This window comes from Panthera uncia (genome assembly GCF_023721935.1).
Source record: "Panthera uncia isolate 11264 chromosome C1 unlocalized genomic scaffold, Puncia_PCG_1.0 HiC_scaffold_4, whole genome shotgun sequence".
Classification (NCBI taxonomy): Eukaryota; Metazoa; Chordata; class Mammalia; order Carnivora; family Felidae; genus Panthera; species Panthera uncia.
In genome coordinates, this window is record NW_026057585.1 from 5,639,311 (window position 1) to 5,667,053 (window position 27,743).

General features: G+C 39.4%; 1 protein-coding gene across 3 annotated transcripts in view; it reads left to right on the forward strand.

Moving 5' to 3' along the window:
• The window catches only part of SPAG17 (sperm associated antigen 17), a 244,925-nt gene that overhangs the window by 71,140 nt on the left and 146,042 nt on the right, over positions 1-27,743 (forward strand). For all 3 annotated transcript variants that reach the window (XM_049616488.1, XM_049616487.1, XM_049616486.1), the window contains exons 5-10: positions 10,142-10,328; positions 11,874-12,068; positions 14,330-14,511; positions 18,428-18,589; positions 19,731-19,803; positions 20,009-20,121. In XM_049616488.1, coding sequence (XP_049472445.1) covers positions 10,142-10,328; positions 11,874-12,068; positions 14,330-14,511; positions 18,428-18,589; positions 19,731-19,803; positions 20,009-20,121 — 912 coding nt within the window. The remainder of the gene's footprint in view (positions 1-10,141; positions 10,329-11,873; positions 12,069-14,329; positions 14,512-18,427; positions 18,590-19,730; positions 19,804-20,008; positions 20,122-27,743) is intronic.

Consider the following 27,743-nt stretch of genomic DNA (forward strand, 5'->3'; position numbering starts at 1 on the left):
AGAAAAATTGGAAAGTTTGAAGCTAGTATAGAAACATCTTTTCTTGCCTTTTTAAACTCCAACGTCACTTGGGAATATGAATTATAAAAAGTAGACTGTGAGTCCTGTGAAAATCTCTGCGCTTTCTGTTTTCTCTGTGCTTTCCCGCAGCACCTACAAATATACCTAATGTGCTAAAGGGGATCAGTTTACTTGTTTGCCAACTATTGTAAGTCAGCAATCTTTAGCTTACAGCTAAAGAGTAAGCTTTAGTTTTCAGTTAATGGATTTTAAGTAACAGTAAATGGAATATCCTGGCAGCTCAGGAAAAAATTTTACAGCTAGAAGTAATATAAAAATATTTCTGCAGTGATTTTCCTCAGCATTTCTTTGAAATGTGAACTATAATAATACAGCTGTGAGATTCTGAAGATGCGCAAATAATCTTAGTTTATTGTTTGAAAAATTCAAAAGTCTAAAGGAATGCGGGCTTGAATTTTAGATAGATAGATAGATAGATAGATAGATAGATAGATAGATAGAGGTAATAGAGGCATTCAGAGAACTCTGAGCAATCAAGAGCCAACAATTACATAGTCTAATCTGATGTCTTCATTAGATTGGGTTCCCAAAATACCAGTCCCAAATCTCTCAGTTGCAACCATACGAGTAAGTGCTAAATAAATTGATGAAAACTGATTGGAATGGAGTACTCTCCAGAAAATACTCTTGGTAAAGGCCAGATGAACAGTGTTGTTTGAGGGATGATATAATCTCTATTCATTTCAACACTACCACCCAACCAGTCAGTTAGAACAATTGAGGTTAATGCTTCTCCGCCAGCAACTTGGGCAGAAAAGTAAAATAAGTATAAAGTAAATAAAACTGACCCATGCTGTGGGATGTGGATGAGAAAAATGCAAAAAAGAAAAGACTTCCAGTTTCTTCCTCTTTCCTGAACCCAGGCTGAGATTCTGAGATTTCCTAGAAGGGGAGCTTTTTAACAGCAATAAGAAATCTACGTAGGTGTTTCCTTTCAAATGCTGAATATAGTGCCGAAAACTGTGCAACCCAAATTGTGTTTTGTATCTCCTATCTTGAATTTTCAGAATTATATTTTTAAAAACGAATGCCAAAAAAATATCCACAGCGGGAACTAACCAAAAATACTAAGGAGAAGATATGGACAAAAATAACTAATATAATTAGGTCCCTGTCCTTTATTCCCCAGTGAAACAAGTAGATCCTTATATATTTGATCCTGTTTTAATCCACCAAAATTTTTTCTTAGAAATAAGTGGTGGAAAAAAAAGTAAGTGGTGAATAATATAGTTCCACATGCCAAATACGGTAAAAATATCATTATTGTAGATTGCACTGATTTTAATAATTTCTAGCACTTTAGCATGGGCTATGCTTATCATGCGTTTGCTTTGTCCTTGAAGAAAGCTTGCTGGCTAATTAATAGCATAAAAAATAATACAAGGGAAGATATTTCTTAAAGGAGCAGTTTTGAAGGCATTTCTGAAAAGCAAATGCCTGCTTGTAACTGCAATGAAGTAAAAAATAGTTGAAAACTCTGATCTATTTGGAAACACCTTGTTGGCTACATCCAAATCTGCATATCATGAAGAAAATATATTGTATTTCTCTAAATAAATTTTAGAATTTCAGAAATTCTGAAAGACTCTTTTATACAAGTAACCCTAAATCGGATTTTGTTGTGTCTTAAAATCTGAGAGTTTTGTTTAGAAATGACTCTTCCTTGCACACATGATTATCTCACCATTTATTCTGTGTTTTTAGATCTGTCATTGTCAGTCTGTTTTTAATTCATCAACTTAACAAACACTTATTGAAACAAACTTTACAGAAACAATGTACTAGGCACACATATATCATAATGTTCATTATCATTTTAAAATAAATTATTTGGGGTTTGTATTCCGATCCGTGTTTTAATTTAATCTATCTGAATATTATAGCATTGTTCACATTTTTTACTTTTTTTCACTCCAACTTTTATGTCTATATTAATGATAAACATTTATTCAAAACCAAAACACTTTATTGTGAATATATTTAAAATATATCGAGAATTCAGCTAAAACCTTTAATCAAAAAAAGATGAAAAATGCCTATACTACAAAAAAACAATAATAACCATTTAAATAATCGGCCAAACTAAGTCTAGTCTTCCTATGCCTCTGAGTCTAGTTTGGAAAATTTGCATATGTTTAGAAAAAGATCCAAATATATTCTAACTGTGCTTTTCATTTGTGGATGCAAATAACCAGTCCATATTTTCTTGGATATTTTCAGCATATTTTTTGCGTAAAAGCAGAACAATTCTTTCTCTTTCTGGCTTCTCTACTTAGGAGAAGTACTTGCCTTATTTTCCAGAGAACTAGAATTGGAGAGAAGGCAGTTAAGAACCATGGAGTGATGGTACCGGTAGACTTTTCTTAAAACAACTCAAAATTAAAAGCACCTACATTTGATAAGGCATTATGAGGAAGCCACAAACAACCCAGAGCCCGCTCCAAAGGAGGCACGAAGAGAAATTAGGGTAACTTTCACAGACGTTTTACAGCTTACTCCAGTTGAAACCCCAAAACACTGGAAACCAGCCAACGTAATGCCATTGTGTGTGTGTGTTTTGTTTTAAAAGAAAGACCAGAGGGACATGCCAGGAAATTACAGGCTGGTTAGTTTTGATTCAGTTGTGGTTAAAATCTTCAAAAACTATTTTGAGAAATCAAACAGAGGAAGAGCAGGAACTCAGTTTAGAGGGACCCGTGTGGTTTCAGGAAAGGAATAACTTGCCTCACTAACTGGATGGAATTCTTTGAAGCAGGATTATCAAAATGAGGGTACTACCAACAAAACCATTGCATCCAAAGAGCTACGAAATTCAGCAATTCAGGGTAAATAATAAATGCCTCCCCGGATAACTGATCTGTAGAAAGAAGTGTTTTCCTCATTGGAATGCTTTTAATTAATGAAAACTGTTTATGGATTTCAGGAAAAAATGTAAAGAAACACGCATATTTAGAATAGAATAGTAACTTTAAATATGAGCAGCTGTAGTTACAACAGCTAATGATAATATTTAGCTACCGTTATTGACTCTTTGGCATTATACTAAGCTCTTTACACATGTTATATCATTTAATCTTTGAAATGACTTTATGAGGTACGGAGTATTATTCTTGATTTGCAGATGGGAAAACTGAAGGTGTGAAAAGTTAAGTAACTTTCCCCAGGTTAAATAGCTACTCAGAGGTGATGCTGGGATTCAAATCCAAAACTGTCTGACGCTATGTTCTTAACCACTGTACAGACACCTTCCGAATGTGTCTCCTTAGCTGTGCAAAATGGCACCCTTGGCCCACAGTCAAGAGTGCCGGCCCTAAGGTATTTCCCTGTAGGAGCAATGGCTTTGCTCAGTGATCTACCAACAACCGTCTGGTCCCACTAATTACATCACATACAACATCCCGAGGTAAAGTGTGAGGACAAGCCAAGGAAAGGAACAACGCTTACCAAAAACAAAGTCCACACAGAGCTAACCAACCACCAATTCCCAAGGGAATTCTGATTTCATTTCTGGCCTCGCCCCACTCCCCAGAAATGACCTGGTCTCTGGGAAAATCTCTTAGAACTAAACTCCTTGAGGTTATTCCAAACATCCTCACCCCTTCTCCGCCCTTCTGGATGTTGAGGTGGAACAACACCGGCTGATCCACTGTTAATGCCTCTGAATCACATAGAATCCTGCAAGAGACAGACAATCAGATAGACATCAGACCCACTCCCTCACTGCCACCAGTCATAGAAAATGTCCACGTTCCAATTCTGTGGATTCCAGTTCTGAAGATGTCAGTATGGCACCCCAGGACATTCCACAGGTTTCTGAAGATTGCATTATTTGGTCAAATAAACCCACTACATTCCTGGACTTATGTCTTCTACACAACAGCAGCTCCCTAGAAAAGTAAGCTCCTAACTCGACCCCATGCATTATATTTTCTATTTGGCAGGGGAGCAGGGAGAAGAGCAGAAGGGAAAGAATAAATAGGAAATATAGAAAAGAAAAAACAACATGTTCATAATGCCTTAACACTACTACAAGTAATGTTAACATTCTGATATGTTTCTTTTTTTTTTCTTTCTGTGAGTTTGTTCCTTTATATAATCGTTGTAAATTAAAATATATCATAATTTTACTTATTACCACAGTAGCCACATCTATCATTATTATTGGTTGTAGGATATTCTATTGACTACTACAATTTTCTTAACCATTCCTCTATTATTGAACATTTCAGTTATTTCCATATTTTTATAATAAGTAATGTTGTGATGAACAACTTTATAGTATAGAACTCTTTATATTTTGGATAATTTCCTTAGCATTGGCTTATATAAATGGATTAATATGGCCTCAAAGCCCATTTACCTGTGTTTCCAAAGTAAGTTCTAGAACCATTTAGACCCAGTTTTTCATTAAAAAAAAAAAAAAAAAAAAGGCCCCCCTGGTCAAAAGAACTTGGAAATCACTGTGTGTTATACACAACTCTTAGAGATTTAACAGCACATTAGCTTATTAAAGATAGAGGAGTTTTGTGAAAATAAATCTGTTTAATATTGTTTAATCTACTGTCTCTCAAACGTATCTGACTCCATAGATTTCTTTCAGCCCGCCTATTGTTCTCTTATCATCTGTAACCAATAAAATAGATCGCTTGTAAGACGGTGATCTCTTGAAAGAGAACTAAAGTAGCATTCAGAAGACAGACCTGGTTTCTCATAAGCCACATAATAAGAGTGACTTAGTCACTTAACTGCCATGAGCATGTTTTCTTATCTATATCCCTAACAATATTATTGTGGGAATCTTACGATAGAGCGTATGTGAGATCATAAAGTACCACACAAATCTAGATGTGCTGTTACCTATAAAAATGAGATGAAGTAGAGCTATTTACCAGCAGTTCCACTGACTTTTACCTCTTGCCTCCCTTTTATTGTGATAACATAACAAATACATGTCACGGTATTTGAAGGCATTTGAATCTTGACATCAAGGGTCATTTAGAAAGTTAAATACAATCTAAAATATTTGGAAGCGTCAAATAATTAGGTTGCCCTGTTAGAGAGAGGGACAGTTTTGTGTTTTTCCCTCTTAAAAAGTGAGAATAACAAGATTGAGGACACGGGGTAAGTGCCACTTGATACTCAACTAAATATGCGAAATGCTAATAGTTCTTTGGTTGTTGCTAAAACAAGAGCCTCACATCTGCTATGTAGCTTAGCCAGTTAAGAAATCTCTGTGCCTATCCACAGCCTTCTCACAGTAGGAGGCATCCAGATGCTTTTTGTACACACTGCATTTTAAAGAAAATGGACTCTGTACCGAACTTGACCTTTCCTTCATATGCTGGGGAACATGTTTTCCCCAAACATGGTGGAAAGAGGGGACTTTTGGATTCGCCCCCTCCTAGTTTTTGTCTTGAGTTGGCAAGGATTCCCTCTTGAGTTATGTTTTGTGCAGATGACCATAGAATGGGAATATGCAAGCTGCACTACCCAGAAGCAAGCAAGAAAAATTGGTGTGAACAAATTTCAGTTTGTGATTTAGGAAGGGGTCAACTCTGGTGAATGCTCAGCTAATCTGGTTCACTTCCTGCCACCCCCTAGCCCCAGATCTCAAGGCATAAACTCATAGGGGGAGGAGCTTACTCAGGATATGAGAGAATAGAAGAAAAGGGAAGAAGACAGGAGGTGATTTTGCTATGATGGGGGCTTGGTAGAAAAGGATATTTTGCTTTTTGACCAAAGTAGAATTCTGCGGCTCCAGCAGTCAACATTGTCAAGAATCTCAGGGACAAAGAGACTGTCCCGGTTCAGTTCAAGTATGGAGGGTTGGAGGCGTGAGGAACAGAGGGAATATAGGATAAAGTAGGTAGACTACAGCTAGAGTCAGACATGGGGAAGCAGAAGGGACTGGGTAGGGCACCATGTTCAGAAATCCACCAAGGATTTCTCTGCCTGGATCTGGAAGCCAGAATAACCTGGGTACTTCCATTAGCTTTTGTTCTCTGCTGTATGATGTCTCTGCACATAGTTGCTCTACTTGGGAAATTCTTTATGTAGTAATTCTTCTTGAAATTCTACCAACTGAAGATGCATCATTGATAAAGGAAAATGCAGAAGACTGAGTTGTATAGAGAGAACAATAACAATGATGTTATAATGGCGCATAAACCTAATTTGAAAGAATGTGTTAAATATCTCCTTCACTCATCTTCTCTGGTGATTTTTGTTAGATCGCTATATTCTTTCAAATGTTTCAATAATGATGATTTTTATAATTAAAAAAAGCTTTTTCAAGAAATGAATCAGGATTTATAGGTATTTTTTAGATTCTTTTGTAAAAGGAAGGAGGTAAATATTGATAATTTCAGCACTCAACAGGAAGAATGGGTGGGGGAGGGAGAGCTATGGAGAATCAAAAGAGCTTCCAGGAAATAGTATTATTTAGTCCCTGGAAAGACAGAGTAGAAACACAGACCATCTTTATGGCCTAACAGGACCACAGAAATAAAATGAATTTAGGGTTTGAGGTTAAACTGGCTTGTGTCTCTTCCATAGCAGTGTCTGAGGGCAAACTGTGTGTCTTAATTTATACAACATGAACAAAATTACTCATCTTGCAGGCTGCATTTTGAGAACCAATTAAAGATGATGATGTCTGGAAAGCACCTATCATACCACACAGCTAAGTCTCTCTACTTTATTGCTTATTTTAAATTTTGGTTGTGATCAGTCCTGCCTTCTCTGGGGTACCAAGAAACCTTACAGAAGAAAGGACTCAGGGAGTTCTTTACCTTATAGAACTCCAACCTTGCCAAAGAGGATCCGAAGGGATGGGAACTATGTGATTACACAGGCTCCCAAACATCCCTAGGAAAGCCAGCAGGGCTAGAGGGCCCTCATAACAGGAAAAGGATAAAGAAACTAGTTTTAAACTTCCTCTTTATTCAGCAGTATTTGTTTGGAATGACAGGATAAATGAATGGATGCATGACTATATAAATGTTTAGTCTTCTGGGTGAACTTTAGAATAATGTCACCTGAAACAGTTTCTTCTTTTCAGTTCTAAAGCTCACCCTGAGATTTTATTTAAAATTGCAGTTGTGGAAGTTTCTGGAAGATTGTGATGGCAAAGTTAGGACTTTTCTGGGGCAAGGCTCACTGTCCACCAAGTTGCTGCACGGGACTGTTTCACTTCAGTGGATTTACCATCATCCAAGTGTGGCTGTTTGAGCTCCAGCATGAGCCTCGCCAATGCCTCTGAGCTAATTGGACTCAGGGGCACTGATTTGTGCTCTGGTTTCATTTTAAATTAACAATCTTAAAATTTCCAATAAGCTCTCAACACTGGCAGGGATTTCTACCATATTTCTTCAGTCAGCCTGACCTCCCAGTTTCTGACACGGCTCACGTTACGGTCTCTGTTCAAAACCTCTTACCTCGTACCTGCCTGTGCTCGGCCAGTAACCGTGCCTCACCCTTCACCTGAAAAAATGGAAACATTCCCTCAGCACCATCGAGACCTCTCGCTCTCTTGAACCCACACTCAGCCAACCCCCTTCTTGCTCTTATTAAACTGAGAAATTGCCTCTCTTCCTATGAAAGGAAGTTGGCATGTTCTTTTGATCTTTTCCCACCTTACCTCCTCGAGGACTTTAGCCTCCCCCATATCTGCAGTGTCTCCCTTTCTACTGGGTCATTCCATCAGATTGCAAACACATCTCCTGACTTGGCATAGATACATACACACCTGGACCTCATACTCTCCTGCCGCTCACTTACCCACTAACATCTCAAGAACTCTCACCCAGGGCATTTCGTGTCTTCCATTCAGTTCATCACTATGTATATGTGACCCACATCCAAACACGTGACTCCAGCCATATCTCTCTTCTCAGAGGAGAATGTGTGTATTTGCCTGCCTCCTGACATTTCGGGGCATCTCAAAGTTAACATGATTTTCTGAAAAGTTTGCTTACCTCCAGTAAAAGCCATTGCTTGCTCCAACTTCTCTATCATCTAAGTCCCTATTAGGTCTTTTCTAGACCATCGCTTAGAGACTCCCTTCCTAGACTTCCTGTTCCCTATCTTCACGAACCATAGTACTTCTCTACTTGAAACTCTCTGTGGTCTTCCCATTGCATTTTTAATAAAATACGAACTTGTCAACCCCACCTGTGGCATCCACTTTGCCTTTTTCTTGCTTCTCATGTGGAAGACTCCTCATCTTCCAGGTCTTCATTCAAATGTCACCTCCTCAGAAAGGTCCTCCGTCACCCACTTAAAGGTTTCCCCAACTGCGTGCCTATGACTACATTGGGTTTTGTCCTTCATAAAAGTCATGGAACTTTGTTGTTATATTTTTACCTGTTTTTGTATGTGCTTTTTTCCTCTTTCTACCCCAGTAGACTAGGCGCTCAAGGGGACAAGCCCCGCCATATTTTATGCACCAGTTTATATCTGGTGCAGAATGAAATGCTGGGGCTTTTCAGACCTCTGCACCTTACCTTGTGCACTCCTGTCTGCCTCCACCCAAGGCTAGTAGTGACATCTACAGCCTTTCCTGATGCTTCCCTCTGCTGCTGAGGAGGGGGAGTTTCCCTACCAGTAGAGCTATAGGACCCAGGCCTGCATGGAGAATCCATAGGTACCTCTGACGCTTCTTCTGGGTGCCAAAGCTACACTGTTCTCTGGAGCCCTCGACATCCAGAAGACACATGGAGTAGAGAAATGCTTCTCTCCCCTTCTGTGTTACATTCTGTTAGCCGGATGCCGAAACAACATATCTTCTGTCTCTAATGTTTTAGAATGGAGTTTTTCAAATTTGATTTCATAACCTCAGGAAAATACAGAGCCCAGATGCTGCTACAATAATTTTCTTTTATTTTGTTTCCAATTGTGTTGATTATGGGAAAAACAAGCAATAGAAGCATATTCTGGATCTTCCGTATGGCCACCTTATGACCCAGTACTACCACATAATTTTGACGAACACAAACTATTTGTATTTATAGATGAATGTATTGAAAGCGTAATTACATTACGGAATAATGCACAGAGCTTTCAGCAATTGTTTGAAAAGAAAAAAAATGGTGGGGAAATTGGGTCTTTACATGGTATGTGGCAGTCTAAACGTGCCCCAGAGCAGTGTGTGGAGTTTGCTCTGCCAACTGATGTTTTTGGTTGATCCCACCTTTGGATGAATCAAACAGCAAGCATTGATTATGTCTATACATTGTTAAGTAACATTATGATAAAAATAATTTATAGGTGCTGAGTACCCCCAAAGAATCTTTTAACCTTTAAAACTTGTTAATACACTGCTTAAACTTTGAAAAACTTCATTAAGGAGATTTTAGAGAAAACTATTCTTTCTGATTTTTTTAACCTGTTTTGTTTCGTTTGTTTTTGTCGTTTGTTTATTTTTTAAATCTTTTTTAACGTTTATTTATTTTTGAGAGACAGAGACAGAACGCAAACAGGGGAGGGGCAGAGAGAGAGGGAGACACAGAATCCGAAGCAGGCTCCCAGCTCTGAACTGTCAGCACGGAGCCCGACTTGGGGCGCGAACCCACGGACAGCGAGATCATGACCTGAGCCAAAGCCAGATGCTTAACCGACTGAGACGCTAGGCACCCCATGTTTGGTTTTATTTTTAATGAGCAAACAACCTCTCTCTAAGACTCGGACAGAGACTCCCCAGGGTTAGGCTGCAAGATAAACCTAAGATACTGCCATCATGAGGTACTCTGAATCCCCCACTCGCCTTACCCCCAACAACTGTGGTAGTTTATATGCCCATGCTTGACTCTCCCTTAGGATGAATTCTCTTCTAGAAGACCATTTGTGTAAACAGTCTCCTGGCACCCACCCCTCAGTCCTCAGAGGAGATGTGCCTTATCCCAACCTAGGCCCAACCTGGGATTGCCACTATCCTGGCTTGAAGAATGAATACGTGAAAAATAAATGAGTAAACAAGCAATTGAATGAAATAAACCCAACCGTAGAAAAGCCATTGCTTGCACACTATATGATTTGGAGAAAAAGTATTCTCTTTTTCCAGGTAATAGAAGATCGTTTCAAGATAGAAAAGGATAAAGGGAAAGCAAAATCTCCCAAGGAGAAGAAGTCCTCAAGTGCCAAGGTTGCCAAAGGGAAGGGAAAGGATCCTCCTGAGGCGAACACAGCAGTGAAGAAGACCACACAGCTAAAACGGAGAGGGGAAGACGATGACACTAAACCTTACATTGGTCGGTGACATGCCCTCCTGTGGGCTACCTTTCCCTTCCTGCCTTCCAATCTACAAATTAGCTTGAGAAATCATTCCAATAACGATGCTTAATCTTTCACTCTTTATGAAACCACAAATCACATACTACCCATGATACCCTAATCGAAAAATATTGCTCTGTAGCAGTTCATTTGTGTTTTCAGCAAATATTTATTTGGCTCAGGTCTTGTTGCTGTGGGCAACATTGTCATAATGCGAATAGGAAGTCACGAGCTGAGTGTGCTACCACCAAATAGCTTCCTACCTTGTTGGGGGCATTTTAAAAAGTCAGGCATAATTATGAGACAAACTGGAAAGTGACTGGGCTAACAAACTAGAAAGTGTTGTAATGAGTGAAATACGGTGGCGATAAAATCAGACCAGTGAATTTGGGACTCACACAGAGCACACAGTTTCCTGACCTGACCTCAGCTTCTCCTGCTATTAGTTTCTCTTAGGGCAACTAGAATTTCTTTTCATTTTTGATTATTGATATAAAGCTGGTTTGACCCGTGCAGCCTGTGAGTAATTCATTGCCACCGTCACTTGAACCCAGATGGAGCTTCCTGTTATTATTGGCATTGCATTCAAACGAGGTGGCAGGCCTTTACATCCTTTATCAATTTGCCTCTCCTGACGTATCTCTGCTCTAAATCCACTAGACCTAGAAGCTATGATATGATGGATTCAGTAGATAATATCAACACTGATTCGTTTAGTGATAGGAGAGAAATTATCGCTTAAAAATGAAAAGTTTGTGCATGCTGCATTATTTGTAAATTTATCTTCACGGGCTATTGTGGGATTTAATGTTTTCACATACCATCTAGCATGAATATTAAAGTACAACAATTATTTTTACCCCTCAGAATCTCACAGTCAAGGATAAACTCATATTTTAACATTAATAAAAACAGTGTAATGAGGGCTAAGCAGAGGGGGGAAATTTAGGAAGGTGCACAATATGTATTTTAAAAATTTAATGCAATAAGTATATAATTGCTACGTAACCCATACTCAGCATTCACACCTATTGACATAAATACACAGAATACTTTGGTAGGGGGCATGTCCATATTCGATATTTCCCTCTCCTGTAAACACCTCTACTTATAAAATACCACAAAGCTGCAGCCACTCGTAATTCAGGAGTAAAGCCAGATGTTGCTCAAAAGAGGTTGAACCCCCCTCCAAATTACAGCCCACAGCCTAAACCTTTTCTTTTTACAAAAACCCGAGCACACATTTTCCATGACCACAGGCCCCACGTATGTTTGTCCTTCTATTATGACTCTATCTCATTTACAAAAGTGATTTAATATTTTGTAAAATGGCCACAGCCTTTTCACTGGAAGGGTAATAATGAAAACCAGTCAACATGACTGCATTCCGGCCAACTGGACTGTTTTTGGCAAGCCAGAGGTATTATAAACGCATGCATAATGTATGTAGCCATTGAACTGGCTGAGTGCAACCTGTTCTCTTTTAAAATGACGGCTGCTCTTTTTTATGGTATTTTGAACAGACGATGAGCCAGATGATGGTGCCCAACATTACATTATAGTCGTGGGCTTCAACAATCCTCAGCTATTAGCGATTATGACTGAGCTTGGCATTCCCATAAGCAGCGTGATTAAAATATCTTCAGAGAATTATGAGCCTCTGCAGACACACCTGGCAACAGTTAGCCAGCAGCAGGAAGTTCTTCTTCAGCCAGAAGGTATGCAGTCTGCTACACAACCCGCTGAATCTTTCAGTATCACCCACTGTCTGTAAAGTACAAATAGATTTTTCTGTCCAAAAAAATAGTCATGCAATAATACATTCATTGTTAAACCCTTTTAAGGCTCTGATTCGCTGTTTATGCTGCTTGCCCTAGTCAGGTGCTGTAAATTTTACAAATTAAGATTGTATTCTGTTTATATCCCTGTGTAGCCCCAGAGAACACGGACTGTGGGTCAGAAGACTTGGTTATCTGACTACCTTTCTCAGGGACAGTTCATCTAGAACTTTTACCTGAAGTGTGGGCTAGAAAAGATCGACTGTAGCTAATGGGTTCTTCCAGAAGCCACAGTCACGACATGGCCCACGGGAGGTCATAGCTTTGGATTCTTGATGTGTTTTGCTTCTGGCTTATTGTGATAAATCAGAGAGGGCACTCTATCTTCCAAGCCTTAGACTATGAAGCTATAGAGTGAAGGCCCTACCACACTGCCATTCACACATTTGGAGTCACGGGATCTTCATCCAAGGGAGTTGTGCCAGAATGGCGCTGTGGGAAGGGAACTGAAAGTCACTGGACCCTTTAGCGATAGAACAGGGATTCTGTGTAAGCCTGCGTGACCTGAAAGTCCAAGAGTTTCTGCCACCTTCTGTTGCTTTTATTGTTATTTACTAATAATACCATTTGCACAGCATTTTGTAATCTGTATAGGGATTACAGATTATATTATATATTATATATGTTGTATAACCACATCCCAATTTCTAGAACACTATGTTTTGAAATTCTGTTCCACATGAGAAATTTCTACCACTGATGATAATAAGAGTCACCATTTATTGGGCAGATGCCTCGGGACGGAGCTCAGTGCTAAGGGCTTTAAGTGCATCTATTTCTATAGTTGCTACAACCACCCTCAGAAGCGTGTTTTATTACGGCCGGTCCCCAACTCACAATGGTTGGACTTAACAAATTTTCAACTTTACGATGGTGTGAAAGAGATTTGCATTCAGAAGAAACCTTACCTTGAAGTTGGAATTTTGATTTTTTTTCCTCGGCTAACAACATGCTGTATGATCCTCTTTTGTGATTCTGGATGGTGGCAGCTCCCGGTCATCCACGTAATCACGAGGGAAAACTACCAATATGCTGACGATCATTCTGTCCCACACAGCCATTCTGTTTCTCACTTTCAGTACAGTATTCGATAAATTACGTGAGATTTGCAACACTCTATTACAAAATAGGCTTTGTGTTAGATGATGTTGCCCAACTGTAGGGCTAATGTAAGTGTTCTGAGCATGTTTAAGGTAGGCCAAGCTAAGCTATGATGTGTATTATATGCACTTTCAAATTTTCAATGTATGATGTGTTTATTGGGATACAACCCCATCCTCATCATATGTCAAGTAGGATCTGTATTTCCATTTTACCAAAAGGACTCTCAGCCTTGAGGCAGCTATTAAGGAAAAGAGGTGAGATTCAAACCCAGATACTCCTGTCTGAAAGCATAGTTGTAACATTAAATAACTTATTATTGAAGCCAGTGAGAAAATGTCCCATAAGTCTGTAGCCTCTCTACAAAAAAAACAATTAATATATAGAAATAGAATCACAGAAAAATAGACTTTATAGTAGAATAATATCTTAGTAGTAGAACCCATTTAGTTATAGGTGTAATAAACATAAATATTATAGGCAAAATTTCGTGTGTAACTTTATGGGAATCGGTCATTATTTTACAGTCAGAGCACAAATGCTCAGAGAAGGCTCTAGCTATTTGCATGTGACCAAAAGTTACCTGAAGCATCAATCATTGACATGGTCTATTTTTAGCCATGTGGGAGGAAGAATTGGATCACCAGCTTTTCTAACCCATTATGAAACAAACACACTAAGATGATCAAACAGTGATTTGGCAGAAAAACTGCTTCTACACAGATGAGATCTAAGGGTGATAGATATCTCGAGCATATTTAGCTCCACAAATGTGTGACCTTACCATAAGGTTTCTGGGCCTCAAGTGTAAAATGAAGGGGTGGGATGAGCTCGGGTTTAATATCAATTTCAGAAGTGAAATCCTCTGATTTCATAACTCTATAATCCAAGTCCAAAAGCTTCTCAAAATTATGTTTGTTTATTTGCCTTTTCTGATACCGCACAGACACCTTTCAGTGCATGTCACCCACCATGTCCACTTAAAGTGGGAAAAAATTCAACATTCTCATCTTGTTGTGTTAACATGTTGCTATGATTAGACATAAAGGCTGAAACACTGAAGAAAGAGAATGCCATAAAAGAACTTGACATTTTCTGGAAATACCTGGAACCAATCCTGAATAATGAGAAACCTGAAACAAATCTCTTTGATGTTGCTCGACTGGAGTACGTGGTCAAGGCAGATGACTTTCCTTCTGACTGGGCAGACGGTGAGATGATGGTTAGTACACGCATTAGTGAGAGTGAATGGTTCGGCCACGTGGTAGTGTGGTTCCATTCATCACATCCACTCATTCCACCGACATTCACTGTGAATTGACTATGCACATGGCTTTGGGATAGACTCCACTGAATGTCCAGTGATGGTTATAGCCTGGGTCTTTAGCTTTTAGTATATGAATTAATGGCAAAGAATAAGATGGAGACAGAGATGAAGGAAGGTAATTCTTTTATTTGGTGGCATGTGGCTTTGTCTCATACTTTTAACAGTGTTCTTGGCAGTAGAGTCTCAATATATGGTGTGTTAATTGTGAAAATGGTAAATTTTACAGTTTTTTTCAAATTACATTATCTTTCTTTTTTTAATATGTCAGTTCCAAACATTGCTCTTCTAGGCCCTTGATTTTATTGCCAAAAGTGAATTTTCAATATATTTGGCCAACAGGGTCTATCCTAATGGGATAACTTGGACCCACCCCAACAATTAACAAGTATTTTCCGAGAGCATTTACTGGCCCCTGCTACTGAGGATCTTGCAGAGGCATGACCAAAACCATGAAACAGAGAAGCAGTGTTCAAGTGCTCAGCTAGGTGAAATATACTCTAAGTTGCTGATTAATTTAGAAAAAGAAGAAATGGGGTGTATCAAAAAGTAATAGCAAAGGCTAGATACACAAGGGTTTTTTTTTTTTTTTTTTTAAAAGAAGGTTGAGTGACTACTTCTCACGGATGTTGTGGAAGCTATCCAAGCATCCCTATCACAGAAAACTTCTCCAGTCTCTTTCTGGCCGACCCCCTATTCCCACAAACAGGGGCCCAGAAGTGCTGAATTCCCTGCAGGGTGATATATTTCAGCATCAAGGGAGCTGAATTCTTAGGGAAAGCAGAGTCCTGGGGAGTGATCACACCAGGTGAGTGCTCTAAAGGGAGCTGGGCAAAGCAGGATACAGGGGGTCCGTGGGTGTCTGTGCACAGTGAGTATGGATAGCTAACAAAAAGAAAACTATATAAAAGGAGAGTAATATTGAAGCCTGGAACAGTTTCCGAGTCAAAGGATACGCTGCCCATGGTCATGGGTTGGAGCATAAACATCTCTCACTGTGAGAGTCCCTGACTGTAGTGTCTTGACATGGATGTGCACATGGTAAGAAAAAACACTGAGGAGGGAGGCCCACATCTGCACTTTGAAGGGTGGACAAGATTGGAATAAGTAACAATGCGTAGATCAGCTTGAGTGATTAAGACTGTCAACATAAAGCAGGAAATGTCATAATTGTAGAAATAGAACACAGAAGTTTGAGACTTTGCCAATTGTAAGAATAAATATTAGCCTTGACCTATATATGGAGATGAAGCTGACCTTAGAGAGAATCTGTGGCTGAAGGCAGAGTTGTTCTAAGCAAAACTGGTTGCTAGTAACTCCCTTGGCGTGGCCTCTTTCCACCCCTTCATCTAGACATCTCCATCTCTCCTGTTTTGTCTTTCACTTTTCCGTCTCCTAAACCTGAGTTCAGAAAAGAATCCACTGCCCTCTTTCCTGTACTGTTTCATGCCAAATTTGGTCAATATGCTTCTCTACCCTGGAGATATTGGCATTCCAAGTAATGTAATACTATGATCATTCCCTCCTATTTTATGGGAATTCTGGATTATACCCAACAAGTATGAGATATGTTTGGGGAAGAAGCTATGTCTCTAGATATCCATGAAACCCCACCTCAAAGCCAGCTTCCTACTCTCTCTCTCCAATAGACCCTTTCTTCTCCTAAGAACATAAAATCTATGCCTAACAAAAACCCACATCTACAAATTTATGTTGGAGAAATAATATTCCTGTCATCTGGGCCACATCCTGGCTGCATAACCTCTCAAGAACTTGCATACATTTTTGGTTCAATCAGGTGTAGGAGATATAATTCCTGAGCCATAATTCAGAGGAGGCAGTAAAAAGCATCTTCCAAGGCAGCCTCAGACCACGTGTCTTTCACTCTTGCTCTAGTTAGGGCTTTCTTCTTTGTGATTTCTTCACCCTCCAGGCATAGACTGAGAAGAGCTGAAATGTACTGAACCCAAGGTAGAGTACATTCCATTGATCTTCAGCACATAGATGTAAACACCAAGGCACCTAATCACAGCTTCAAAAGACCCAGAACCCTGCTTCCTCCTCCAGTGTCCACAATTTTCTGTTCATTAGAAGATTTTAATCCCTCCATTTTTAAAGAAAATGAACAGACTATTTTACTTCTTTAAAACATAGGAGAATTTAAATGGCAATTAAAGTTCAGAAATTTTTATGTTAAAAAAAATAGTATCATCTCAGTTGAAATACTAGAACATTCCTGACCTCAGAACTAGAACGTTAACACCGAGGATGTCTAGTCAGGCCTTGAAAAGAACAGTCAGGAATGAAAATATTCGGTTGTCTAGGGAGCCACTCATGGCTAGGGTGCCCAGCTGGACACACTGATCTCCTATCAATCAGTTTGCAAGTATTTATTGACTATCTTCTTCATGCCAGAGCTGTGGTCTGGGTCCAATTGCAGTAGTTTTTTTAGAGTCCAAACATGCCTTTATAAGGTACCATTTGTACTGGCTGAATGACCCAGTATTGAGGATGATAGAGAAAGAGAGCCTTGAAAACGGTTTGGTAATGGACTTGGGTTCAAAAAGAAAGGTTTCATATCGAAGGACAATGTTCACATTAAACTTTGGATCACCTGAGAAACCCAAGAGTGATAAATCTACTTCTCATAGAAATAGACTAAATACATGGTATGGACACATGATGTCACACACTCAGCTATATGTGTAAGTTGGTAATGGCCTCATATCCAAAGCAGAAGCCAGCCAATGAGTCTTCTTCCTCTCTGGAAGAAGGAAAGCATTAGTACCTTTGTCTGCAAACAAGTCGGCTATATTTCTGCTGAACCAAGGTAACGAAAGCTTTACATCAAATAAATGCCCATCAAGAAGTGCTAACTGCTCACGTAAGACATCTGCAACATCTCAAGTTAAGACCTGGGTTGCTGACATAATTTTCTGGCTTTTAGCATGCGATTTGCTGTTTTATTTAAAAATGAATTAGCTAGTTAAGGTAAGGGATCATCAGGCAGAAGTCTTACCATATTTCTTATAAACACAAGCAAAAACTGTGTTTCTGTGCCAGAATTTAGGCAAAGAGTAGCATGTTGAAGCTTAACTGAAGAATGTTCAGTCATACAGTAGGCATGTGAATCCCAGACTGGCAACTCTGCCTTGAAGATGGGCGGAACTCAGCACTTCTCTGGACTCCCGCCAGACTGTGATTCACTAGCCCCCCAAGGAGTTATCTCATTCTACCTTACCTCTGTAACTCAGAGCTAAGATGAGCCCACTTAATTCTCCTTTGTTTTCAGGTAGGCACACCTAGTGATAACAGTGCTTTTCCAGTTCTGGAAATGAAAGCCCAGGTAATAGGGGTATCTGATCGACTACTTGCTTGCTTGCTTTCTAAATAACAAAACTTATGGGTATTATATACAGAAACTGTGGACCATCTATTTCTTAGGGTTTTTTTTCCCCCTGAAGGTAGCACAGAACAGATATTGAAGTTACCTATCCAATATGGTGTTTTAGAAACTGAGACATCAGAGAATGGGCCATGTCACAGAAACTGATGAACAGGGTGTTTTTCACTTAGTTGAAGCATTAATTAGATTCTTACGGTATTAGACATAAGGCCCTCCAAAGGGAACATTCCACATTATGGTGAACAAGACGGACAAGAAGGGTTCAACAAATAAAGACTCACTCACCATGGCTGGTATTCAGTGGTTTGGGGATGTGCTTGGTTTAGTTGTTAAGAGAGAAACAAACCATACATCGGTTCCAACAACATAAAGCTAATAATTAACTATCATTAATTCTCTCACCTGTAGCTGGAATTGGGTACTGAAATTTTTGAAAATGTTGCCTGTTTGATGTATGACACCCTGGATTGGAAGAGGCAACACCAACACTATTTGGAAAGCATGCAGCTTATAAGTATTCCACAAGTCGTTAGTGAGAAACCTCTCTTGGAAGCCATGTCAGTTACTGAGGTAGGCACATCCTGGGATGTCTTCAGTGGGCTGAATGATGAACTGAACAACTTAATTGTCACATTTGTAAAACGTATGAAGGAAAAATTGCATAAATACTTGTAGGAAGGAAATACGGCCTTCTGGGATTTAAGAGGTAAGAGTGGGAACAAGGAGAGCTCCCCAAACACAGTCTAAAGGACACCTATGTGGTCAGGACTTTATGAAGCTCCCTAACAACCTGCCACATGGAAAATTGATGATAGAACTCACTTTTAGCTCCTGGCACAATAATTAACACCTGAAACACAGAGGGATATTGATAAGTTAATCACATTGTTTATTTAGCACCTAAAATAATGACCAAGACTCATCCCCTGTCCTCCTCATTGAGGTTGACTTTTAAGGAGGATGGCAGTCACGTTAACGGTGGTTTCAACAGAGCATGATGAGCGTTGTGAGAACAGCTCGGGCTGCGGTAGAAACACTAAAACATGGCACCCAACCTGATCTTGAGAGGAGCAGCAAGGGGAGAGGGAGGAGTCGGGAAAGCCTCACCCAGCAGGGTAAGTGATGTGGGTGAAGGCTGCGTATGAACTGTCTATAGGAAAGCCTGATGGGGGAAGGGACAGAAAGGTATTCTCAAGAAAGGGGCAAAGATGTACACACATATAGGGCCAAAGGAAAGAAGTATTAGCTCACAAGCCAGGACCACAGGGTAGGTCTGTGCTCCCAGGTAGTATGTGCAAAATGGAGAACAACACGAACTCCTATTAAAGAGACAGGAGGAGGATGCCCTCTGGTGCTGAGTTAGAGAGTTTGGGTTGTACCCTGAAGGTTATGGGGGACCACTGACAGAGTTTAAAAGGGAGCGTGGCATGATTCTGAGTCACCCAGGGACCAGTGCCCTGTCTCCCCATCCCTTTCCTGACAATTGCTCATTGGGCTCTGTTAGGGAAAATTGAAAAATGTCCATTAACCATTAACTTCTTCCCTCCCTCAGACAAAACCCTTTCATTTGATCCTAATATTAGCCAATGGTTTTGTGGTGTGAACGTAATGATACAATCTCAGAATCCCGTCAGACCCCATCACGCCAGCATTTGACGAAAGAATCTCTCAGCTGGATACCTCAGTCATTTCTTTTGAATACTTCTTTTAGGCTCCACAACCTGTTGCTCCAACCCCTGGCAAGAAGAAAGCACAGTATGAGGAACCCCAAGCCCCACCATCAGGCATGTATGAAACCTGAAAACCAACATTGTGAGCTGGGGCTTTAAGGAATACTGACTAGCCTCCATATTGCCTTCAGACATCCCTCCACCTAAACATCCTGCATTTATTAGTGCATGGTCATAGTTTGAATTTATGGATCAAATTTTGATGGAAGAAATGGAGAACACATCTTAAGCGAGCAATGACATATTGTATATTTTACAGTAGCTTTCGTCTTCACAACTGAAGTAGACATGAGATATTACAATGACTTGCTGAATCCAATTCCAGAAGAATTCATTTCTGTGCCCCTGATACTGCACTGTATGCTGGAACAGGTAGGTGGGTATACGCCGAGGCTTTTTTCCCAGGTGGGTCACCTTGTCAGTCACTTCAACTCTCTTTGTTTGGGGTTTTAACTATTTTAAAACTACACACATAATACCTGAGTGCATTCTCCTTTATAAAGATTAGAACATTTTAGATAAAACTAAAGTTTGCTTTGACCATCTGTTTTAATATCCTTTCTTTTGCAATATTCTGGAACAATTTATATAACATTCCCTGAAGTTTCAGCAGACATGGCCTTGAAACTATCTGTGTCTTCTGTCACTTTTAAATTTATTTTTAAATTTACATCCAAGTTAGTTAGCGTATAGTGCAATAACGATTTCAGGAATAGGTTCCAGTGACTCATCCCCTATGTATAACACCCAGTGCTCATCCCGACAAGTGTCTTCCTTAATGCCCCTTACCCATTTAGCCCATCCCCTCACCCACAACCCCTCCAACAACCCAAAGTTTGTTCTCCGTATTTAAGAGTCTCTTATGTTTTATCTCCCTCCCTGTTTTATATTATTTTTGCTTCCCTTCTCTTATGTTCACCTGTTTTGTATCTTAAATTCCACATATGAACGAAGTCATATTATATTTGTCTTTCTCGGACTGACCAATTTCGCCTAGCATAATACCCTCCAGTTCCATCCACGTAATTGCAAATGGCAAGATTTGTTTCTTTTTGATTGCAGAGTAATACTCCATTGCATATATATATATATATATATATATATATATATACACCCCACATCTTTTTTTTTTTTTTAATTTTTTTTTTCAACGTTTTTTATTTATTTTTGGGACAGAGAGAGACAGAGCATGAACGGGGGAGGGGCAGAGAGAGAGGGAGACACAGAATCTGAAACAGGCTCCAGGCTCCGAGCCATCAGCCCAGAGCCTGACGCGGGGCTCGAACTCACAGACCGCAAGATCGTGACCTGGCTGAAGTCGGACGCTTAACCGACTGCGCCACCCAGGCGCCCCTCCCACATCTTTATCGATTCATCCATCGATGATAATTTGGGCTCTTTTCATACTCTGGCTATTGTCGATAGCACTGCTATAAACATTAGGGTGCATCTGCCCCTTTGAAATAGCACACCTGTATCCTTTAGGTAAATACCTAGTAGTGCAATTGCTGGGTTGTAGGGTAGTTTTATTTCTAACTCTTTGAGGAACCTCCATGCTGTTTTCCAGAGTAGCTGCACCAGTTTGCATTCCCATCAGCAGTGCAAAAGGGATCCTCTTTCTCCACATCCTTGCCAATATCTGTTGTTGCCCGAGTTGTTAATTTTAGCCATTCTGACTGGTGTGAGGTGGTATCTCATTGTGTTTTTTTTAACGTTTATTTATTTTTGAGAGAGAGACAGAGCATGAGCTGGGGAGGGGCAGAGAGAGAGGGAGACACAGAATCTAAAGCAGGCTCCAGGCTCTGAGCTGTCAGCACAGAGCCCGACACAGGGCTCAAACCCACGAAGCATGAAATCATGACCTGAGCTGAAGTCAGACACTTAACCAACTGAGCTACCCAGGCGCCCCTCATTGTGGTTTTAATTTGTATTTCCCAGATGATGAGTGATGTTGAGCATTTTTTTCATGTATCTGTTAGCCATATGGATGTCTTCTTTGGAAAAGTGTCTTTTCATGTCTTTTTCCCATTTCTTCACTGGATTATTTGGTTTTTGGGTGTTGAGTTTGATAAGTTCTTTATAGATTTTGGATACTAACCCTTTATCTGATATGTCATTTACAAATATCTTCTCCCATTCTGTTGGTTGCCTTCAAGTTTTGCTGATTGTTTCCTTTACTGTGCAGAAGGTTTTTATCTTGATGAGGCCCCAATAGTTCATTTTTGCTTTTGTTTCCCTTGCCTCCAGAGACATGTTGAGTAAGAAGTTGCTGTGGCCAAGGACAAAGGGGTGTTTGCCTGCCTCTAGGATTTTGCTGGCTTCCTATCTTACATTTAGATCTTTCATCCGTTTGAGTTTATTTCTTGTGTATGGTATAAGAAAGTGGTCCAGGTTCACTTTTCTGCATGTCACTGTCCAGTTTTCCCAGCACAATTTGCTGAAGAGACTGTCTTTATTCAATTGGATATTCTTTCCTGCTTTGTCAAAGATTAGTTGGCCATACGTTTGTGGCTCCACTTCTGGGTTCTCTATTGTGTCCCGTTGATCTAAGAGTCTGTTTTTTTGTGCCAGAACCATACTGTCTTGATGATTACAGCTTTGTAGTGCATCTTGAAGTCCAGGATTGTGATGCCTCCAGCTTTGGTTTTCTTTTTCAGGATTGCTTTGACTATTTGGGGTCTTCTCTGGTTCCATACAAATTTTAGGATTGTTCCAACTCTGTAAAGAATGCTGGTGTTGTTGTGATTGGGATAGCATTGAATATGTAGATTGCTTTGGGTAGTATTGACATTTTAACAATATTTGTTCTTCCAATCCGTGAGCATGGAATATTTTTCCATTTTTTTGTTTGTCTTCTTTAATTTCTTTCATAAGCTTTCTATAGTTTTCTGTGAATAGATTTTTCAACTCTTTGGTTAAGTTTATTCCTAGATATTTTATGGGTTTGGCTGCAATTGTAAATGGGATAGCTTCCTTGACTTTTCTTTTTGTTGCTTCATAATTGGTGTATAGAAATGCAACTGGATTTCTCTGCATTGGTTTTATATCCTGCAACTTTGCTGAATTCATGGATCAGTTCTAGCAGTTTTTTGGTGGAATCTTTTGGGTTTTCCCTATAGACTATCATGTCATCTGCAAAGAGTGTAAGTTTGACCTTGCTGATTTGGATGCTTTTATTCCTTTGATTGCTGACGCTAGGACTTCCAATACTATGTTGGATAACAGTGGTGAAAGTGGACATCCCTGTGGTGCTCCTGACCTTAGGGGGAAAGCTCTCAGTTTTTCCCCATTGAAGATGATTTAGCAGTGGGTCTTTCCTATATGGCTTTTATGATCTTGAGGTATGATCCTTCTATCCCTACTTTCTTGAGGGTTTTTATCAAGAAAGATGCTTTATTTTGTCAAATGCTTTCTCTGCATCTATTGAGAGGATCATGTGGTTCTTGTCCTTTCTTTTATTGATGTGATGTCTCACATTGATTGTTTTGTGGATATTGATCCAGCCCTGCATCCCAGGTATAAATCCCACTTGGTCATGGTGACTAATTATTTTAATGTATTGTTGGCTAGTATCTTGTTGAGGATTTTTGCATCCACGTTCATCAGGGAAATTGGTCTATAGTTCTCCTATTTAGTGGGGTCGTTGTCTGGTTTTGGAATCAAGGTAATGCTGGCTTGATAGAATGAGTTTGGAAGTTTTCCTTCCATTTCTATTTTTTGTAACAACTTCAAAAGAATAGGTGTTAACTCTTCTTTAAATGTTTGGTAGAGTTCCCCTGGAAAGCCTGCCGGCACTGGACTCTTGTTTTTTGGGAGATTGTTGATTACTAATTCAATTTCTTTACTGGTTATGGGTCTGTTCAAATTTTTTATTTCTTCTTGTTTCAGTTTTGGTGGTTTACATGTTTCTAGGAATTTTTCCATTTCTTCCAGATTGCCCAATTTATTGACATATAATTGCTCATAATATTCTCTTATTATAGTTTGTATTTCTGCAGTGTTGGTTGTGATCTCTCCTCTTTCATTCTCGATTTTATTTGGGTCCTTTCCTTTTTCTTTTTGATCATACTGGCTAGAGAGTTTATCAATTTTGTTAATTCTTTCGAAGAACCAGCTCCTGTTTTCCTTGATCTGTTATACTGTTTGTTTTGTTTTAATTTCGATAGCATTGATTTCTGCTCTAATCTTTATTATTTCCTGTCTTCTGCTAGTTTTGGGTTTTATTTGCTGTTCTTTTTCCAGTTCTTTAAGGTGTAAGGTTATGTTGTGTATCTGAGACCTTTCTTCCTTCTTTAGGAAGGCCTGGATTGCTATATACTTCCCTCTTATGACCACCTTTGCTGCATCCAGAAATTTTGGGCTGTGGTGTTATCATTTTCATGGGTTTCCATGTACTTTTTAATTTCCTCTTCGATTTCTTGCTTAGCCCATTCACTCTTTAGTAGGATGTTCTTTAGTCTTCAAGTATTTGTTGTCTTTCCCAATTTTTTCTTGTGGTTGATTTCAAGTTTTGTAGCGTTGTGGTCTGAAAATATGCACAGTATGATCTCAGTCTTCTTGTACTTTTTGAAGGCTGATTTGTATCCCAGTATTTGATCTATTCTGGGGAAAGTTCCATGTGCACTTAAGAAGAATGTGTATTCTGCTGCTTTAAGATGAAATGTTCTGAATACATCTGTTAAATCCATCCAATCCAGTGTGTCCTTCAAAGTCATTGTTTCCTTGTTGATTTTCTGTTTAGATGACCTGTCCCTTGACATAAGTGGGGTGTTGAAGTCCCCTACTATTATGGTATTATTATCAATGAGTTTCTATATGTTTGTGATTAATTGATTTATATATTTGGGTGTTTAACGTTGGGGGCATAAATGTTTACAATTATAAGGTCTTCTTGATGGATATACCCCTTAATTATGACGTAATGCCCTTCATCACCTCTTGTTATAGTCTTTATTTTAAAATCTAGATTGTCTGATATAAGTATGGCTACTCTGGCTTTCTTTTGATGACCATTAGCATGATAGATGGTTCCCCATCCCTTACTTTCAATTTGGAGTTGTCTTTAGGTCTAAAACGGATCTCTTGTAAACAGCGTACAGATGGATCTTGTTTTCTTATCCATTCTGTTACCCTATGTCTTTTGATTGGAGCATTTAGTCCATTGACGTTTAGAGTGAACACTGAAATATATGAATTTATTGCTATTGTGTTGCCTGTAGAGTTTCTGGTGGTGTTCTCTGGTCCTTTCTACTCTTTGTTGCTTTTGGTCATTTCTCCCTCAGTGAATGACCCTTAAAATTTCTTGCAGGGCTGGTTTAGTGGTCACAAACTCCTTTAGGTTTTGTTTGTCTCAGAAACTTTTTATCTCTCCTTCTATTTTGAATGAAGCTGTGCTGGATAAAGAATTCTTGGCTGCATATCTTTCCAATTCAGCACACTGAATATATCCTGCCATCCCTCTGGCCTGCCAAGGTTAAGGACTTTTTTCTCTTGTTGCTTTCATGATTCTTTCCTTGTCTGTGTATTTTGTGAATTTGACTATGATATGCCTTCTTGATGGTCGGTTTTTGTTTTTGTTGTATGGGAGTTGAATGGGAGTTCTCTTCTACTCTTTTTTTCTTTCCTTCATCTTCTGGGACCCCTATTATTCGGATGTTATTCATTTTTAATGAGTCACTGAGTTCTCTAATTCTATTGTTGTGCTCTTTTGCCTTAGCTTCCCTCTTTTTTTTCTGATTCATTATTTTCCATAAGTTTGTCCTCTGTATCGCTGACTCACTGCTCTGTTTCATCCATCCTTGCTGCCATGGCATCCATTTGAGATTGCATCTCAGTTGTAGCATTTTTAATTTCGTCCTGACTAGATTTTACTTTTTGTAAAATCTCTGCAAAAAGAGATTCTATGTTTTTTTCAACCCCAGCTAGTATCATGATTATCATGATTCTAAATTCTGGTTCAGACATCTTACTTGTATCTGTGTTGATTAAGTCCCTGGCTGTCATTTCTTCCTATTCTTTATTTTGGGGTGAATACTTTTATTTTCTCATTTTGGAGGAAGAAAAGTATTAATTATTTTATTAAATTATTTTTAACATTTAAAGAATTAATTTATTTTATTGAAAAAATAAAAATTAAAAAATTAAAAACAAAAAATCAAATAAAGGATGCTAGATCCTAGGTGTGTTTTGGTCTGGTTGTTGAAAGAAGCTTGATAGAATAGAGAAAAAAAGGAAAGAAAAGAAAAGGAAAAAAAAGAAAAATGTTTGAAAATTTTATAAAATGAATACAATAAAATAGATAAAATGAAATGATGAAAATAAATTACAATTTTAAAAATATTATAAAAAATAAAATATACAGTAGAAAAAAATTAAAGAAAAATCTTTCATAAAAACGGAAAATAAAAATAATTTTTTCTCTTTCTATATTCAAGAATAAGAAAAGAAAAAGAAAAAATTTGAATAGATGGACCAGCGAACAGAATGAAATACAATTGAAGTTACATCCATGTTCCCCCAGAAGTCAAACTATGAAGCACTTTATAACCCATAAACTTAGCAGGCGGAAAGACTTGTGGTGTTTCTCCAGAGGGTAGTTGGCACAGTTGGACAGGGCTTGGTGTAACGGCTCAATTCTCCACTAGATGGCGCTGCTTAGCTTAATGGGGTGGATCGTTATGCACGAGTACACCTGTATGTGCATGTACAGGAGAGGTGAAAATGGCGTCACCCAACTACCTAGTCTCTAGTATCAGAATTATGTGCTCTCACCCACTGGCAATCAAGCACCCCTGCTTTGTCTTTGGCTTCCGTCCACTCCCTGCTTCTACACCATCTGCAACCAAGCCATCAGCCTGCCAGGTAGCATCTCCCTCCCGAGTTTTATCTCCACCCCTCTGGAGAGGGTCTCCCCAAGCAATGGCCAGGTGCTGGCCACCCCCAGGAATGTTCCTGCGACCGCACTGCTGTAGATGCCCAGAGACTGCCACTGAGTGCCAGCCTGACCCAGAAGAAGTTCACATGATTGTGTAGAAGCAGCGTTTCAGGGATTATGGTAAATCACAACACACATCTGGCCCCAGGCTTCACTGCCCCTTAATGTCCTTGTTCCAACATCAGCAAACATGGCTGTTCTCCAGGGTCCACTGGAACCTTTGCCACACTGCCTCTACCAAATGTCCTCCCAGCAGGGGACCCACCTCTCCCCGTGTGGCCCAAGGACCCCTGGGACCTTGCGGTCTTCTCCTGGGGATTCGCCCTTCCTACCAGAGTACTGCCAGGTATGGAGCTGAGGAGTTTCAGACTCTGGGATCCCCTGTTTATAGAGTCCTAATGGTATTGAAACCCTTTCCTTTCTCCTTTCTCCCTTTCTTGTTAAGTCCCTTATGGGTGTTTCCACTCTTTCTCTTTCTCTCCAGCTGCTTTAGAGGGGAGTGCTTTTCCTATACTCTCCTCCTGTCTGCTCTTCTCTCCACAAGCAAAAACAGCTCCTTACCCTCCGCGGCTTCTCTCTCCCCCAGTTCACCTGTCTGCGCTGCATACGTGCATAGTTCTCTGGTTCAGGTTATGCAGATTGTTTTGTAAGTCCTCAGATTAGTTTTCTAGTTGTGCAAGATGATTTGGTATAGATCTAGCTTCTGTTCAGGGAAGAGAGAAGCAAAAACCTTCCATGCTGCTCTGCCATCTTGGCCCCTCCCTCCTGTGTCTAGTGTTATTTTAATGAATGAGAAAGGGAGGTAGACAGGTGGTTAATGGTCTTTGTCTTTAAAATTTCTTTTATACTTGTAGGTTTAATCAGGTTTTTCTCTTTTTCAGGCCAATTTTGATCATTAGTGTTTTTTAATAAACATCCCCATTTTATTTGCGTTTTTAATATCGCATAAAGTTCTTTGCTCACTTACACACATTTTAAAGTTTCCTTTGCATCTGGTTATGTTCCTTTTCTATGACTGATGTTATTTATTTTACTCTTCTGTCTTCTTGATCATGGTTGT